Below are 15,592 nucleotides of genomic sequence, written 5' to 3' on the forward strand. Positions count from 1 at the left end.
ATACGTATGTGTGCTTTTATACATTATATAGTTACTTTTAAATAATTATTTTATTTAATAAAGTTATTTAACCCTCCCCCCCATATTCTCTATAACATTTTGGCACATGTACATAATGAAAAAAATCAATACCTTTTTTTCATAATAATTTTCCTGCAAATATCAAATTCCCCGCCCAAATACATTTAATTCTTCCTTACCTTCAAGAAGTATTTTGATGTTTCATTGCACAACAAAGACCAATAAACCCAGGCTTTGTAGGGGCAGTTGTTAGAGATGATTTTAAACTATTATAGGATTTTATGCCTCAGGAGATGAAGGATTAAGTTGTTTTTCTACATTCAATATATATCAATAAACGATTTTACGCAGATGTGGTAGCTGTTCTTACTAACAAACTAATATGTTTTATATTGATATTTCATTGATGCTGTTTACTTTAAAATATAATTTATATAAAATGCAGTAGATATCATTGATACTTTAATCTCCCTGTTTTCAGTTGTGCATTCAGAGCTTATATTGCGAAGCTTTATTAATACCATTATTGAAGTTTTAGTTTATTATTGTACTTAATTTTGCTCTTCTTCCTCAACAAAATTATTTTGGTTACATTTTTAGTAATTTTAAATGTGCTGCTCTTGAGACTTCTTACAGTGTGCTTTTGGCAGTATACTGTATTTTTAAGGTTCATTTCCCTTTCATGTATTTCTCTTAACTTCAGTAGAGCCGCCCAAATGTTCTGTGCCACAACATCCAGTGGTCCTGTGGAAACCAGTCAGAAAGCTCCATGGCACAGGGGTATCGCTTTAATTTGCCCATGACCTTTATTTTGGCTCCTCTGCAATGCTACAGATCTCCACTGCCAAAACCAGTCTCAAAACAGAAAGGCTGCTATCATCAAAAACATTTACCGCGGCCAACGGGCCACCTAAAGGCCTACTACAATAAATCTTCGTTACTTCCAGAACAAGTTACACTCTACATGCAAAACAGCTGGAACATCTCAGCCTCTGCATCTAATCCTTTGTTTATAATTTGTTGTATACACGGGAATTCATTGTGCTACTAAGTGTCCGTGTTTGGGTGAATCAGTCCATGAATACCTACCATGAATACTGTGCTGCCCCATTCAGTATAGGTGCTCTGGGTAGAAGTACTTGAGTAGAGTCAGCTCATACATTTTTCTTTGATTTCCGTTGTTGTTACTCATATTGCTATTTATCTAAGCAGTAAAACAATCACATTCTATAACCCCATTCTTCTCCCATAATACCTACATAATTTTATTTTATTTTTATCTATAAAAATATATATATTCATATATATTTCACACAGGTATACTTAAATTTTTTTTGAGGGGAGTCGCAGTGTACATACACAAGTGGTCCAGGTGCTGTGGTGCAAACTTCTTGGATATTTTAGAAAATAGTGTCATTGGGATAATTCAGACTTACCTTGTGGAAGTAATAGTAAGCTTGGATCACACATGTGCTTCCTTACTTTTTGGTGGTTGTTTGGCTGGGCAGCTAGAGACGGCCTGACGGTTAGTTAATGAGAATTCCTCAAAAAAGAAAAAAGTTATGAACTATGCAACAGAATCCAGCTGCAGCAGATGGACGGTATCATCTCATTATCAGAGTCAGGTTCGAGTGGCTGAGGAAGCACCTAAAAGCTAGTGCTACCTTTGTGGAGTTGGAATAAATTGTTTGATTTGGGATTTCAGAAGATTGAGCATGTAGCCATATAGGAGGTGATTTCTTAAAGGGGCTTTACTTGGAATATTTTTTAAGACACAACTGTAACACAGGTAATACACTAAAAGAAATGATGCGTGGATCAGATACTGCTAGAGTATATGAAATTCCACAACGACCTGAGTACTACTGATTCAAAAATGTTATGTCAAGTTCTGAGATTTAAGCACTATCTGCCATTTAAAAAAAAATCACTGAAGAATTTTTGCTCATGTGTGAGTGTGCCTCCTGTAGTGGCCAGTGTAGTGGTGCAGTTATGTGATATCTTTAAAGCTAGGCTGTGGCTGAGGTTTTATTAGGGCTCTTTTCATTAAAATAAGAATAAATAAATATTTTAATAAATTAAAATATCTCTGTGTTTTCCAGGTATTTTTCTTCATAAGGCCAGGGAATAAGATCTTTTTCTGAGGAATTCCTTTATGATCTTCCTGCCATAGTCAATAATAGTCCTCCAAGATAGAAATAAATTTTCATCTTCACATCCATCTACTCTGTGGGAGACGAAATTCTGTAGAAAGATCTGTTAGACTGATCTGCCAAAGTTCTCTTTGCTTCATAAAAACATCTAAGCTCTCTGATTCTAACGTACAGAAAAACAGAAATTTATTATGTGGGAGTAGAGCTCCCCCCAGCCCACTGTCTCTGAAAATATTTCATTTATAAAGCTTGGGATCATCATTAATCAATGTCTCATCTGCCAGGGAAAGGGGATGTGTTGACATACTTTCTGAACGGAATTTTTACTCCACAGCCTGAGTACTCTGTCTGTGGCTCCATCTCAGCCTTCCTTCTTCCTTTTATTTTATTCTAAGTGAGATAAGTGCCAGTTACAAGCAGAAGTATTCAGTTTGTGTGTCATTCTAAGACACAGATGTTATGAAAGTAAGAATTGTAGTATTTTCCTACACCAGGAGTAGGAAATTCTTTAGATGTGGTCTCCTGTTCCCCTCAGTTAAAAGGACTGCTCTGATACTAGGTGGAAATCTTCACAAAGGTTTTATATTTCCTTGGGGTATAACTAGAGTGCACTGACAATACTTGATAGGTGTTAGGCTGGCATTGAAGAACACTATATTGAAATGCAGGAATCTGAAATCATGGAAACCTATTTTTTGGGGTTTCCTTTTTTTTTTAAATACATGTTAAATACTCAAATAAATAGAAAAGCTTATACCATTTAACAGTTGAGTTTATTCTAAATTCTGATCCCTATTGTATACACTGTCAGCCTTTTCTTACCTTAGAACAACTATGTATTAGTGTTTTCTATAATTGCAGAGCTGTTCGTGGCAATTACTTTGCCATGTGAACTGCAGAAAAGGGTATACAGATTTTCTATTGCCATCTTTAAGAAGTTTTGCATATATTAAATAAAAACGCTTTCAGTTGACTCTCCATATATGAATGTATTTTTTAATCCATGGACTGAGGTATTTCCATTATGCCCTTGTAATGCTTGTAAATCTTCATTTAAAACCTTGGTCAGTAATTTTATAAACTGCATGTCTGTGCAGATGCCATTCCTGTTAATCAACCATGACACAGTAAAACAAATCTGATGTGGATATCCTTTACCTTGCATTCTTACCAAAGATAGAGCTCTGCCTGGGAGGACCAGATTAGTAGAAGGCCATATATATTTCTTTTTAATTGTTATTCTTTTTCTTATAAAGTTGGTAGTTGTGGACATGTGTGAAGTGAATTTTAGGGGCAATTATGTGACTTTCATGAGACACTTCATGCAAGATTTATTTATGGGAATATATGGGTTTTCAGGACCGTATCAAAAAAATAGCATTTTAATCACTGTCATCTGGATAAGAAGAATTATCCATGTAATTAGTTTCAAATGTACTTGAAAGGTATGCTTAACTTGTATAAATTCCATCTGAGAGACAAATAAATAAGTACAAATTTGCATTTAAATGACTTTTAGAAATACTTGAAGTATTAAATACCATTGTAGATAATTTACTTCATATTCAGACATTTCTTTCACTTTCCAGTTTGGAAAGCATGAACTGAGGGCTTGAACGCTTTATATGGCTTTAAGATTAGAGGGTTCACAGTTGATTTAAATTTCCCTTGGATTCCTTTATTTCATGGTGAAACTGTGGGGGAAAAGTTAGAGCTCAGGAGCTATTGCTTCATTAAAACAACAGGGGCAGGAAAAATCTGACTCAGAATGGGACATAAATCTAGGCTGATGGAAAAAAGCCCTGCCATATTTAAGTATGTACAACAATAAAATATGTGTAGCTGAAGAGGGAAAGGTTGCCCAGCTATTAGCTGATCGGTTCCAAAGAAAGAAGTGTGGGGTGCAGCCAGTGCATGGAACTGCTGGTATTGGTAGTATTTCTCACGACTAGCAAGAATAAGAGAAGGACATTCCTCAATCACCTAGGTGGGAATGCTGGCTTAGTAGGTGGTGTCTTTCACTGGCTGTGGCAGCCAGAGCCCTCTTGGACCAGGAAACAAGCACCACTGGCTGACATGTCTTGGCTCTGCAGGGTCAGCCAAGGTTTATTTCCCTGACCCCACACACTGCATTACCGTGGACTGGAAGCTGCTTATCCTATTCCATTGCTAGCCAAGACTACTTTCCTCTACGTCTTCACACATTTTAATTTGGAACTGTAACACTTCGTTCCCAGAATCATTCAGAATTGCTAACCGTTGAAATATTCCTACTTATAACAGTGTTTGTAAAACTGTGTGATTCAGAGCAATTTAATTAATCATTAAAAACATAAAAAAATTTATACTGCTCTCATACATATCAGGCTCCTAATAGTATGTTTACAGCGCTTTGTACTTCAGATAATACTGCTGAAACCTTTGGAGCTGCTTGTCATGTGTATATTAGTAGTTAACACAAGTAAGGATGGCTGAGCCCAGCAGATAATCATAATCATAAACAAAATGTTCTTGTCAAGTACAATGAGAGAAATCAATTGCTGTGACAATAATTGCTATTCAAAGTCATGGTTTTAGAAAAATAATTGTTCAATTATTTTCATTTTAGAGTTGCGCTTGCTTTATAACATATCAATTAAAATGTGCTTTATTTGCCAATAAAAAGATAGTAAATAATACGTCAGGAAAGCAGTTCTTAGAAACACAGTATATGTGATCTCTTAGGAAACTTTTGCAATATTAATTTAAAAACATTAACTTATCTAAGAGGCTCATTTTCTTTGCATGTATCTACATTAAAAAGCTTTTTGTCATCAGTTCTTTTTACTGAATACTATTATTTTTTGTTCATATTTAAAAAACCCCATTGTTAGTATTAAAGAGAAACATTAATACAGTGTAGGGTCACTGTTAAGATTGCTGTTTAGTGAAGTGTACATTTTTGTGCTCTTGGCAAAGATAGTGAGATTAAGTGGCGCAAGGTTTGTGGATGTAGAGGGATATTTAACTATTGTCTCACTCAGCACAGCAGGGTTCAAGTAATTAAGCAATAGTTGCCTTGATGGCCCAACTCCTATTTTCAAAAAAAGACTTGAGAGGAGCTTTTAAAATATGTGTAAGTATATACATGTGGGCAGTCAGTGAGACTGCTATGCACCTAAATAACTTTATGAACGTAATCTTTGGGTGCTTATATCTCTATTAGTAAACTGTGTGGACAAATAAGAGATCATCTGTTGAGTAAAATGGTGCCGAGGACCTGACATCCACACTTATATGCATCTTGTCATTTTTTCGCTTTGGACTAGCTCTAGTTTAGTTCCATGGACTGAAAGCCCGTTTGTGTCTGGAATGTACATTGCACATCTTCCAGTTCAGTTTCTACATCACGAGCTCCAAGGTTGCTCCGCAGTATGAGCCAAAGCACAACAGTGGTGGCAGTCAGGAGATTCGTTCCAAAGCCCACTCCTGGTCCAGACTAAACCAGCAGTGCAGACATATCCCTAGGAATCTAAGGAGCTGTCTGCCACGTGTGTTTGAGCTTGGTGACAGTATAACAATGTTAATGTGATGCTGCAATTGAGCTAACAGACCATCAGTTTTCTTGTGAGCTGTCAGAATAGTCTTGACAAACTGTGCTGGCACAGATATGCTGGGCTTAACCGGGGGTGGCTTAGGGACTCTGTCCCATGCTCAGCTGTGTGGAGCTGCTGTACTTTGGCCCCTGTCGCAAGATGAATAAATGTGGCAGGTGCTTGAAGTAGAATCCCACACAATTTTTAATTTTAATAGAATTAAAAGTATACTAGATTTAAGGTAAAGTTTGAAAAGTCTTTGCTTTCATCCAATATGGAAATTTATACTGAATTATTATGCAAATTAATGGCTTAACTAAAATCATAGAAACAACAATTATTCATGCATGAATGCTTACATACATTTTTTGACATTTTAATTTCTCTTTGCATGTTATAATAATAAGAAAATGAGAAAAGAAATAGCAAAGGATGGAATATTTTGTTTTGTTCTGTTTACCTTCTATTTAGAATATTGGTCCTTAAAATATTTATATTTAATTCATGAAATAGTTCCTTTTACATCACTGCAAAAATAAGTAAATTATTTCATTTTAACGCAAGTACTCTTTTGATACAATATGTAACTTACTCACAGGAATTAATATGTAATGAAAAGAAAAAGGAATTCTATAGTGTATTTATAATGCATTCATAGCGCTTAAGGCACAAATGTGTCGTTAATTCATCTAGTCCAACCACACTGACCATTACATTGCACAGATTTTCCCCTGTATTTATCCCTGTAATTTGAGATTTTTTTTAAAGATGATCTACAGGTTTCATTTTAATTTGCAGATACCAAGCAGCAACATATCCACTAATTTCCTTTACAGTTGCTAGTGATTAATCTTAGTTTTTAGTCTCCCTCCTAATCACACACCCAGAAGATGATTTCTCAGTTATGGAAAACACTGCCCTCCCATTCCTCAGCCAGGTCTGTGAACTGCATAAATATGTCTAAGTATGACCTCTGTAAGTTAAAAATTAACTGTGTACATTGTAAAAATAGTTATGCAGGCAGCAATTCCTTGCACTTTTCCTTTTCTGTGTTGTATTAAATCAGTATTTCTCTTTTCATAGTACCTAGAGCCCTTCTGGCTGGCCTAGACCTTTCTGCTAGACCCTGTTGTTCTCTTGCAGCTCTTCCTTGGCCACTTCCTTCTGCTGCATTGGACATAAACTACTTATATCCAGGGCTTCCTCTTCAGTTCATCTGTTCTCTAACTGTTTATTGTCTCCTACTTAATACTGGTAACTTCCAATCAGCCTGTAATGCATGCCACTGGTGACGAATTGCTCATTTTCAAGCATGCTTTTTTAGTGTTTTCCCCTATTTTGTTCCACATGGTTTGAAGGGTCAGCTGTGGAAAGCTATGTTATTATCTTCTGGCAGATCATTTTGTTGTTCTAGAGGCTACAAAATCCTGAGAATGCTTGGGCTGCTGTGGCTTTAAGTGTGTCTTAGCATGATAATTGTCTTATTGGGAAGATTTACATTCACAAGTGCAGGAAGTCATTCACTCTCTGCTCTGGGTCAGCATTTCATAAGCCATGTACATTGCAAAGGCTTTTATCTGTTTATTCGATGTCATTCAGAGTCTCAACTAAAGAGTCAGAAATAGTGGACCAAATCTATGATCATGTGAATGAGTCTGTGTAAGCACATTTATTTTTTGTACTCCCTGTTTACCATCCATCCATTTTCTGTATCTTAGATTACCTGGTCATTGCAGCATAGTCAAATCTTCTTTTTTCAGTATATGTAACATAATTTTATGATACAGAAAATAAATCATAATTATGTCTGAGTTTAATTCAAATGTGTCTGCTTCCAGCCATTTTTTATTTACCATGCATTTCTGTGCCAGGTGAATGAGAGCCTTGGTAGTTTCTCCCCGTGGAAACTGTAGGCAAGTTACCACTTGATCTTTTTGAAAAGTGAAGTGACTGAGCTTGTAAATCACCGTCAGTAAAAGATTTTCTCCAACCTTTGAATATTTTTTGTGATTCTCCTCTCTATTCTCTCCATGTTTCCAACTTCCTTTAAAAAAAATGCAAATACCAGAATTTCAAGAACAAGTCTGATAGTATCTGTTTTGGCAATACCTTTAGCAATGAATAAATTCATCTCCCAAGTGCTGCTTACTACTGCACACCTGAGTATTTAAGGTTGTTTTAATCCTTTTTATTTTAGCATCCCAGCAGCAAGTTGGTCATTCACACTGATCTTGAAATTATTTTGAGAATTTCCTTCATTGCAAGGGGAATACGTATCCTTTGCTCTGTAAATGAGGCCTGGATTCCTTGTCCTCCTTGTCCTTGTAGTCATTGTGTTTAAAAAAAAAAAATTAAAACATTTGCCGAAATAGGTGCAATTGACCAATTGGCACACTGTATCATTTCTTTGTCCTCATTACCATTAACCATTTTTTTTTCAGTCTTTGTGTCATGCATAGACCTCTCAGATATTATATATCAGTCTCATCAAAACTGGCTGCATCTGATACTCTGGGAACCTTGCAAACCCATCTAGAAATTTCCTTTTCTGATGTTGGTCCCCTTCTGGCAATTTCTTTTTCAACTCTCAGCTAGCCAATTTTTAATTCATTTATTTTGCACTGCACTGATTTCTGTTTTACCACACTATTTGTGATTGTGCTTTCTTCTCTTATATCTCTGTCTCAAGAAGGAGCTAAGTAGTATACTGGGGGATTGGAGAGCATCCATCTGTATTTGTCCTGCTGTTACACTGTTTCCCTATGATGTTAATGTCTTTATCATGCCTCCTTTCAACTCCCTATTGTTTCAAAACCAAAAAGAGCTTATTTCTACTACCATTCCATTCCCCTAGCGAAGTGGACTGTACTCCCTCATACGTTTTTTAGTTCAACGTTGTGTTTTTGAGATGAGGTGATGGGTGCTTCAAGATACAGACCTACTATAGATTTATGCAGTGGCATCCCAATGCTTTCTGTTTTGTTCTTTATTTCTTTTCTAATCTCTCCTAACATCCTATTTGCTGTTTTGACTGCCACTAAACATTCAGTTGATATGTTCAAAGAACTATCTGCAATGACTTCAAGACCATTTTCTTGAGTGATAATTGCTAATTTAGAACCTATCATTGTGTATTTGTAGTTAGATGTTTTTTTCCTTGTGCACATTGCCTTTAGTTCATTGGCACTGAATTTCATTCTCTTATTTTATTGCCAAGTCACTCAATATTGTGAGATCCTTTGCAGTCAGCTTTAATTTTTATTGCCCTAAATAAACCAAGGCTATTATCTCACCACAGCCTGCAACCAGGTTAATTTGACAAAATCTATTTTCCATGTCTGTCTTTTCTTCGTTTACATGAATTTTGATATTTTTTCCTTTTGGTTATGTATATTAAAAAAAACAGAGAAGAAAGTAAAATATTTCATGTTTACTTGCCAAGAAAAGATCATACAAAAGAGTTAAGTAAATATTTCACCTTATCAATGCTGTAATTTCCAACGATGTATATTATTTTATGGGTGTGTCTTTGAAACACTTGTTTCTAATTTTGACTTTGCACATAAACTAAATGATGTTTTGACTGATGACAGGAAAGTTCAATCTGTGACACAGCTCCATTGACATACAGAGCACAGAAGCAGTTTGGCTGAAGTTTTTCAGCCAGAACTCTCAAGTTTTTTTCTTCTACTAGCTTAAGAGAATTATTCAAGAAATTAATAAATATGAAGGATCGAATTTTCTAAGGAAAGACATTCCATTCCTGGTCATAATGAAGCAGCCGCACAGTGCAAGGCGCTCTCAGTTTCTTGTGTCCAGCTCTCTTGAATGCATTCATCTTTTTCAAATTCCAGGAGCTTTGAGTTCATCTTTCTAAACAAAGTTGCTGATGTTTCCCTAATTTATTTTTTTGGAAGGACTATAGAGGAGGAGAAGAGTAAGTGAGATGACTCACCCTTACTTCATGCACAGTGTGCTAATTTATAGCAACATGTCAGTACTCTGATGTTGCCCCTAAGCATCTGTTGCAGTTACTAGCTAGACAGTACAGTATATGGTAGAGAAAACATTTCTGGGAAATGGTTTTGTAAACAGCTATTGGTTTAAAAAGCTTAAAAGATGTTGCTGCAGAAGTGGATTTGTTCTGGTGGTCAGTGGGTTTTTTTGTTCTGCTTTTTCCTAGTCACCAAATATAAATTCACAGTCAACTTGTGCTTGCTTTCAAAGGAGACTGGAGAAAGGGAAACAACCAAAGACAAATTTTAAAAAGTGAAATCAGTGCATTAACTGGAGTGATGCATTAAACAAAATAGTGAACATTCTCTGATGATCAATTTCTGTCATAACATTCTTTGTGCTACTTAGATATTTTGTTAAAAAAACTCATAAGAGAAACACTTCTAGTAAGAAATACTCTGTTAATAAAATAGTGTATCAATTAAAATGTTCTTACTGCAGTAGTTCCTTTCAGCGAAGACCCATGTAGAAAGATGATTTACACTGAGATTCATTAAAGTGTAAGGTTGAGATTTCTTTTCTGAATTCCTTAAGGTTCTTGAACCAGCACTTACCCTTTCACATCCTTTTATTACAGATTGTTGACTCTTCCAACAATTTTCTATTGGCAGAATGGTTCTTAGATATGCTGAACTGTTCTGATCCATTGATCAGAACCATCAAAATTCTAAATACCTTTGTTTTTTAAAGGATCTGTGCCAAGAACCAATAAAAGCTCAACGCAATATTTAAAATGGCCCTGCAAGGAGAGAGGGAGAATATATCTTCCTTTCCATAAAAATCCCTAAGTCCCAAAGAGCATTAAAAAACTGCTAAAAAAATGCTGGTAGTTGACATTGGCTGTTGAGAGGAAAGTCAAACTTTGCATCTAGAAACAGATCTTTTAACAATTTTTTTCCTTTCAGGTTCAGAACAATCAGCCTTCTTGGAGCTAAACAGACAGAATTAAATCTCTTAAGTAAAAAATCAAGCTATTAATTGTAATTGAGAATTCTATGCCCAAACCACTTTATATATTTGGTACTTTTATCTTTCAAACTTGGTCTCAGTCTGGCAGGCTTTCTCAAGGGTGTTCAAAGAAGAAATTGATAAAAAAGAATTTTGAAAGCTCGTAGTGAAAAGTTTTAAGTGAATAAGATGCTGATAGACAGACATATCGATTTGTATTACTTTAACCATCAAGGAAAGCTTGTGTTATGGAGAGTGAGTTTTGAACATACTCAGAGCAATGGTACATTTTGTTGTTAAATATTCAGTGGTACAACTGATTCTGTTGCTTGCAGACCAAGGAATGATTGGGTGCTTTTATTCCATTACCTTAATAGTGACATTGAACTACAGTTGTCATAAACTGTGTTCTAATAGTCTCCATATTATGGATAAATATTGAATGCCATGAGCTGTTATTTCTGGAGATGTATCTTCTAAGTCATAATTTCGGTTCTGTTTACAGCATGATACAGGGAAACATTGGTGTTACTGTATGGATAATTATTATATTTTGCATTTATACACAGTACTCCACTGAACTATACTACTTGAGGAAGTTCTTGGTATTTTCCATATTAGTTAAAGAATACATTTTGAAGCCTTTTGGCAAAAAAATTAAGGATGACTAGTATAGTTCAATAGTTACAGGGTTGTATTAATTGCAAACACTGTGCACAGCAGATGTGCTAACATGACTGAAAGTTCTTCACACAACTAGAAAATCCAGATATTTTTATAAAAACCTGTCTAAATAAATTATAAGATGTTCTGACTGCTTATATTAGGTGCCAACTTTAGAAGCCTTTTGTCAGTTTCCAGAAATTCACTAAAAGATGTTGAGAGTTCAATGACCTTTCTACCAAAATCTTTTGTGGACTAAATGTTACAAATACAAAAATATTGGAGCAAGAAAGAAGGCATATGCTCTGATTGTTAACTGTAGAAGTTTAATAATTTTGATTTTTTTTTTTCTTCTTCTGTTGTGTCTTTGGGACTGTAATGTGGTAATGTTCTTTGGGATGTTTTCCCTGGGTGAATCATTATAGAAATACTCAATTTGATAAAACAGACCTATTGTCATGTGCAAACCTGGTTCCTCAAACTAATTATACTCCCTGCATAGCTATCATTCCTGCATCCCAGGAAATTATTCAGAATTCACAAACTGAGAGAAGTATAAATGGGTATCGTTTTTTTGCTATAGTTCACCCTCTTTTTCCATCTGCTGAATGTGGAACATGCAATGCATATTTGTTGAGACTGTTGTGGGTATGTGGACGGTTGTAATGGAGTTTATTCCATAGTAATGGAGACAGTAATAACATTTTATGGAAACAACCACAGCATCAGAGGTGTGCATTCTCTTTTGACTTTGAACTTGGATGGTTGACTGTTGTTTGTCATCCTGGTAGAGTTTAGTTTTCCTCTATTTTTGTGGGTTTTTTTCCACGCTTAAATGTATTTTCGTTACTTTTGATACCCTAAAAACATAAGCTTTTTCAGACCATTATGTTACAATTACTTTTTTTTTTTGTTTGTAATTGCAGTTGTTTCTTATCCTTACTGCTGGTAGCTGCTGTCGTTTGGAAAATCAAACAAACCTGTTGGGCTTCTCGACGGAGAGAGGTATCAATAACTTTAAGATTGTTGTGGTAGCTTTATCTTTCAGAATAAATTGAAAGTTTTGATGAAAAATCACACTTCCACTTTCTCCTGTATACACAATTTAAATATTCCTCTAAACATTTTTTTTTTTTACCCTGGACTTTTTATGCTAAAGAAGAAAACTTTGTTTCTTCCTCCTGTCAAAAATTAAAGAAATTGCAGCACTAGAAAGCTAAATTTTCTTTATGGTGGAACATTTAGAATAGAATGGAATGGAATAGAATAGAATAGAATAGAATAGAATATTTCAGTTGGAAGGGACCTACAAGGACCATCTAGCCTGACCACTTCAGGCCTGACCAAAAGTTAAAGCATGTTATTAAGGGCATTGTCCAAATGCTTCTTAAACACTGACAGGCTTGGAGCACCAATCACCTCTCTGGGAAGCCTGTTCCAGTGTTTGACCACCCTCTCAGAAAAGAAATGTTTCTTAATATCTAGTCTGAACCTCCCCTGATGCAGCTTTGAACCTTTCCCACACATCCTGTCACTGCGTTCCAGGGAGAAGAGCTCAGCACCTCCCTCTCCACTTCCCCTCCTCAGGAAGCTGCACAGAGCAATGAGGTTGCTCCTCAGCCTCCTTTGCTCCAAACTAGACAAGCCCAAAGTCCTTCGCCACTCCTCACAGGACATTCCTTTCACAAGCTTTGTTGCCCTCCTCTGGACGCATTCAAGTACCTTAACATCCTTTTTAAATTGTGGGGCACAGAGCTCCACACAATGCTCAAGGTGAGGCTGCACCAGTGCTAAATACAGAGGGATAATCACTGCTTTTGACCAGCTAGTTATACTGTGTTTAATGCATCCCAATATTCTCAATAATCTCAATTTTGCACTCAAAATAGTAGTGCAAAAACATTGTTAAGTTGAGTGAACACGGAGGATCAAGTGTAGCATCTCAAACTTTCTAGGAAGCTATTTGATGCTGTGACTTAGGCTGAGTTGTTATCAGTAGTCATTGGAAAATATAGTGAGAGCCAACCCTCTCTGCAAAGAGCTTATACTTCCTTTTTTTTTATTCTCTCTTTTTTGTTTGTCAGGTTTTTTTTATTCTAAGCAAAATTCTATCCGTATTAATATCAGTAGTTCTGTCATTAAAACCATGGCACAATTGAAGCTCGTCAATAAATACTCACACATAAGGTCACCTTATTCTTTTGTTGTCTAAATCGTTATACCTGTGTTGGAAAATTTGGCCCAAATATTTGTTCTTATCTGTTTAACAAATTATTAAATGCATATGAGATTAAGTTTAGGTTATGCATACTGCTACATGTATATAGTATGATTCAGATGATGTATACTGGTCGTTGCCATATTTCATTTTGTTCTCATAAATAAGATGTATAATTTTTAGACAGTGATTTTTTCCCCTTGAAGCTTCTAATCTTGATAATTTTTGGAACCAGTACTTGCTTAATGGTACTGTAATCTAGATTTAAAAAAAAAAGGCCAACTCTTTCTCTAATTAATTATTTTTTCTTAGTATACTGGCACCATGAATGTTTAAATAACTTTTTTTTTTTTTACTGTAGATCTACAGTGAATTTATATATGCTTTAAAAGTGCCAGGTAACTAGCACTTACAATTTTTGTTCACTGACATTACAGTGTACTAATGCCCAAGTTTAGCTTTGAATTGCTGCTACAAAGGAAAATGTATATTATCGTAGCTATTTCATTTAGGTATTTTTTTATTCAGATGGATATTATTAGGCATATTCTCCTTCTAAGGGCAAAAGCTCAGATATTTGTTATTACTTGTAAAATACAGATGAAAGTTACTTTAAACTACAGCATTCTATTCAACTTATTAATATTTCATTTGAATTTGTCTCAATACTTAACTCATTAATAGTTCTGTGCAAAATTGTATTGTGATGGAATGTAGCAATTCTTTGATTTCATTTCTCATGTTAATAAGGTTGTTTTATTGACAAGTTTGAGAACAAATAAGAACACATGAGTTTACAGATCTAGGGGGTCTAACCTGTTTTCCATGTTTACTCTCCTAGATGTTTGAAATATAATACTTTTAATGTAGTCTGTAGGCATCATCCTATAAAGAACACATTCTCATATAAAAAGTTTTTGAAGTTTTCCAAGTTTTATTTTCCTAATGTCATCAAAAGCATTTCTATGACTGTATGAAACCTCATATAAGCTGACTGGTAAATACAGCATAAACATAAATCAGCTTCTTTGGAAGAGCAAAATAGAAAGAAATTCTTGGCAAATGGATTAAAACTCTAAGAGGTCCATACTTCAGTTCTGATCCTTGGTTCTCCTTGAATATAACTAGAGAAACTTAGTTATTTCTCTTTCAGAAATGTTCCTTGTTTAATTCCAAAATTACATGAGTATATATTTCTTCCTATTTTAAATGAGGTGTGAAACAGTACCTAGCATTATGGTACTGCAAATGTGGTAACGTTACGAATTGTAAATGTTTAAGCAAATCTCCTTTATTTTCAGTCTGCTATTGCACACCAGCAGCAGTTCATGTCAAAAACAAGTTTTCGATAATGCTCCACGTAATATTTTCCTTTAATCTAGATCAGAGAACTTGTTTTTATAGGTAGCATTTTTTGTAAGATTTTGGAATGAAGTGTTACAAATAAATTGTATGAATAACAGACAAGTAGAAGACAATCTATTGTTGAAAAGAATTCTGAAGTACCTACTTTTAAAGCCCACCCATTTAGGCAGATGAGCTTTCCATCTCTTTCATTATTCTTGAAAGACAGGAATGTTCGACTCTTTAGATGTTACTTTCAATATGGAGACAAACTACAGTAAGAAATGAAATATAACAAGAACACCAACAAACAGCATGAAGAAGCATGCTGTTAATAGCTATTCATCCATTTATTGTTCCTCCCAGTCTGTTTTCCCCTAAAGGAGGAGAAATTTTACTATCCAATTCTTGTGATCTTTTAGTAATGAATTTTATCAGGCTGTTGAGGTAAGCAAATAATATTTTTAAGTTTTTGTAGGCTTCTATGTGTAGATGAAAATTCAGAACTTTGTCCTTTCTTGCCTTCTGACTTTAATGCTTGGCTAAATTGGGCCGTTATTGATTTCAAATTGAATGTACCATGGCCTCAATCCAATGCAAAGCAAGAGCAAGTTATTTACCTTGGTGGGAATGTCTCAATTTTCCCATTAATT

The 15,592-nt window shown here is 35.1% G+C and overlaps 1 protein-coding gene across 1 annotated transcript in view; it reads left to right on the plus strand.

Moving 5' to 3' along the window:
* ATRNL1 (attractin like 1) overlaps positions 1 to 15,592 on the plus strand; it is a 543,008-nt gene that overhangs the window by 299,183 nt on the left and 228,233 nt on the right. Inside the window, exon 26 of the mRNA XM_075155134.1 lies at positions 12,304 to 12,382. Within this exon, the coding sequence (XP_075011235.1) occupies positions 12,304 to 12,382 (79 nt within the window). The remainder of the gene's footprint in view (positions 1 to 12,303; positions 12,383 to 15,592) is intronic.

The sequence above is a fragment of the Calonectris borealis genome, chromosome 7, assembly GCF_964195595.1.
Source record: "Calonectris borealis chromosome 7, bCalBor7.hap1.2, whole genome shotgun sequence".
NCBI lineage: Eukaryota > Metazoa > Chordata > Aves > Procellariiformes > Procellariidae > Calonectris > Calonectris borealis.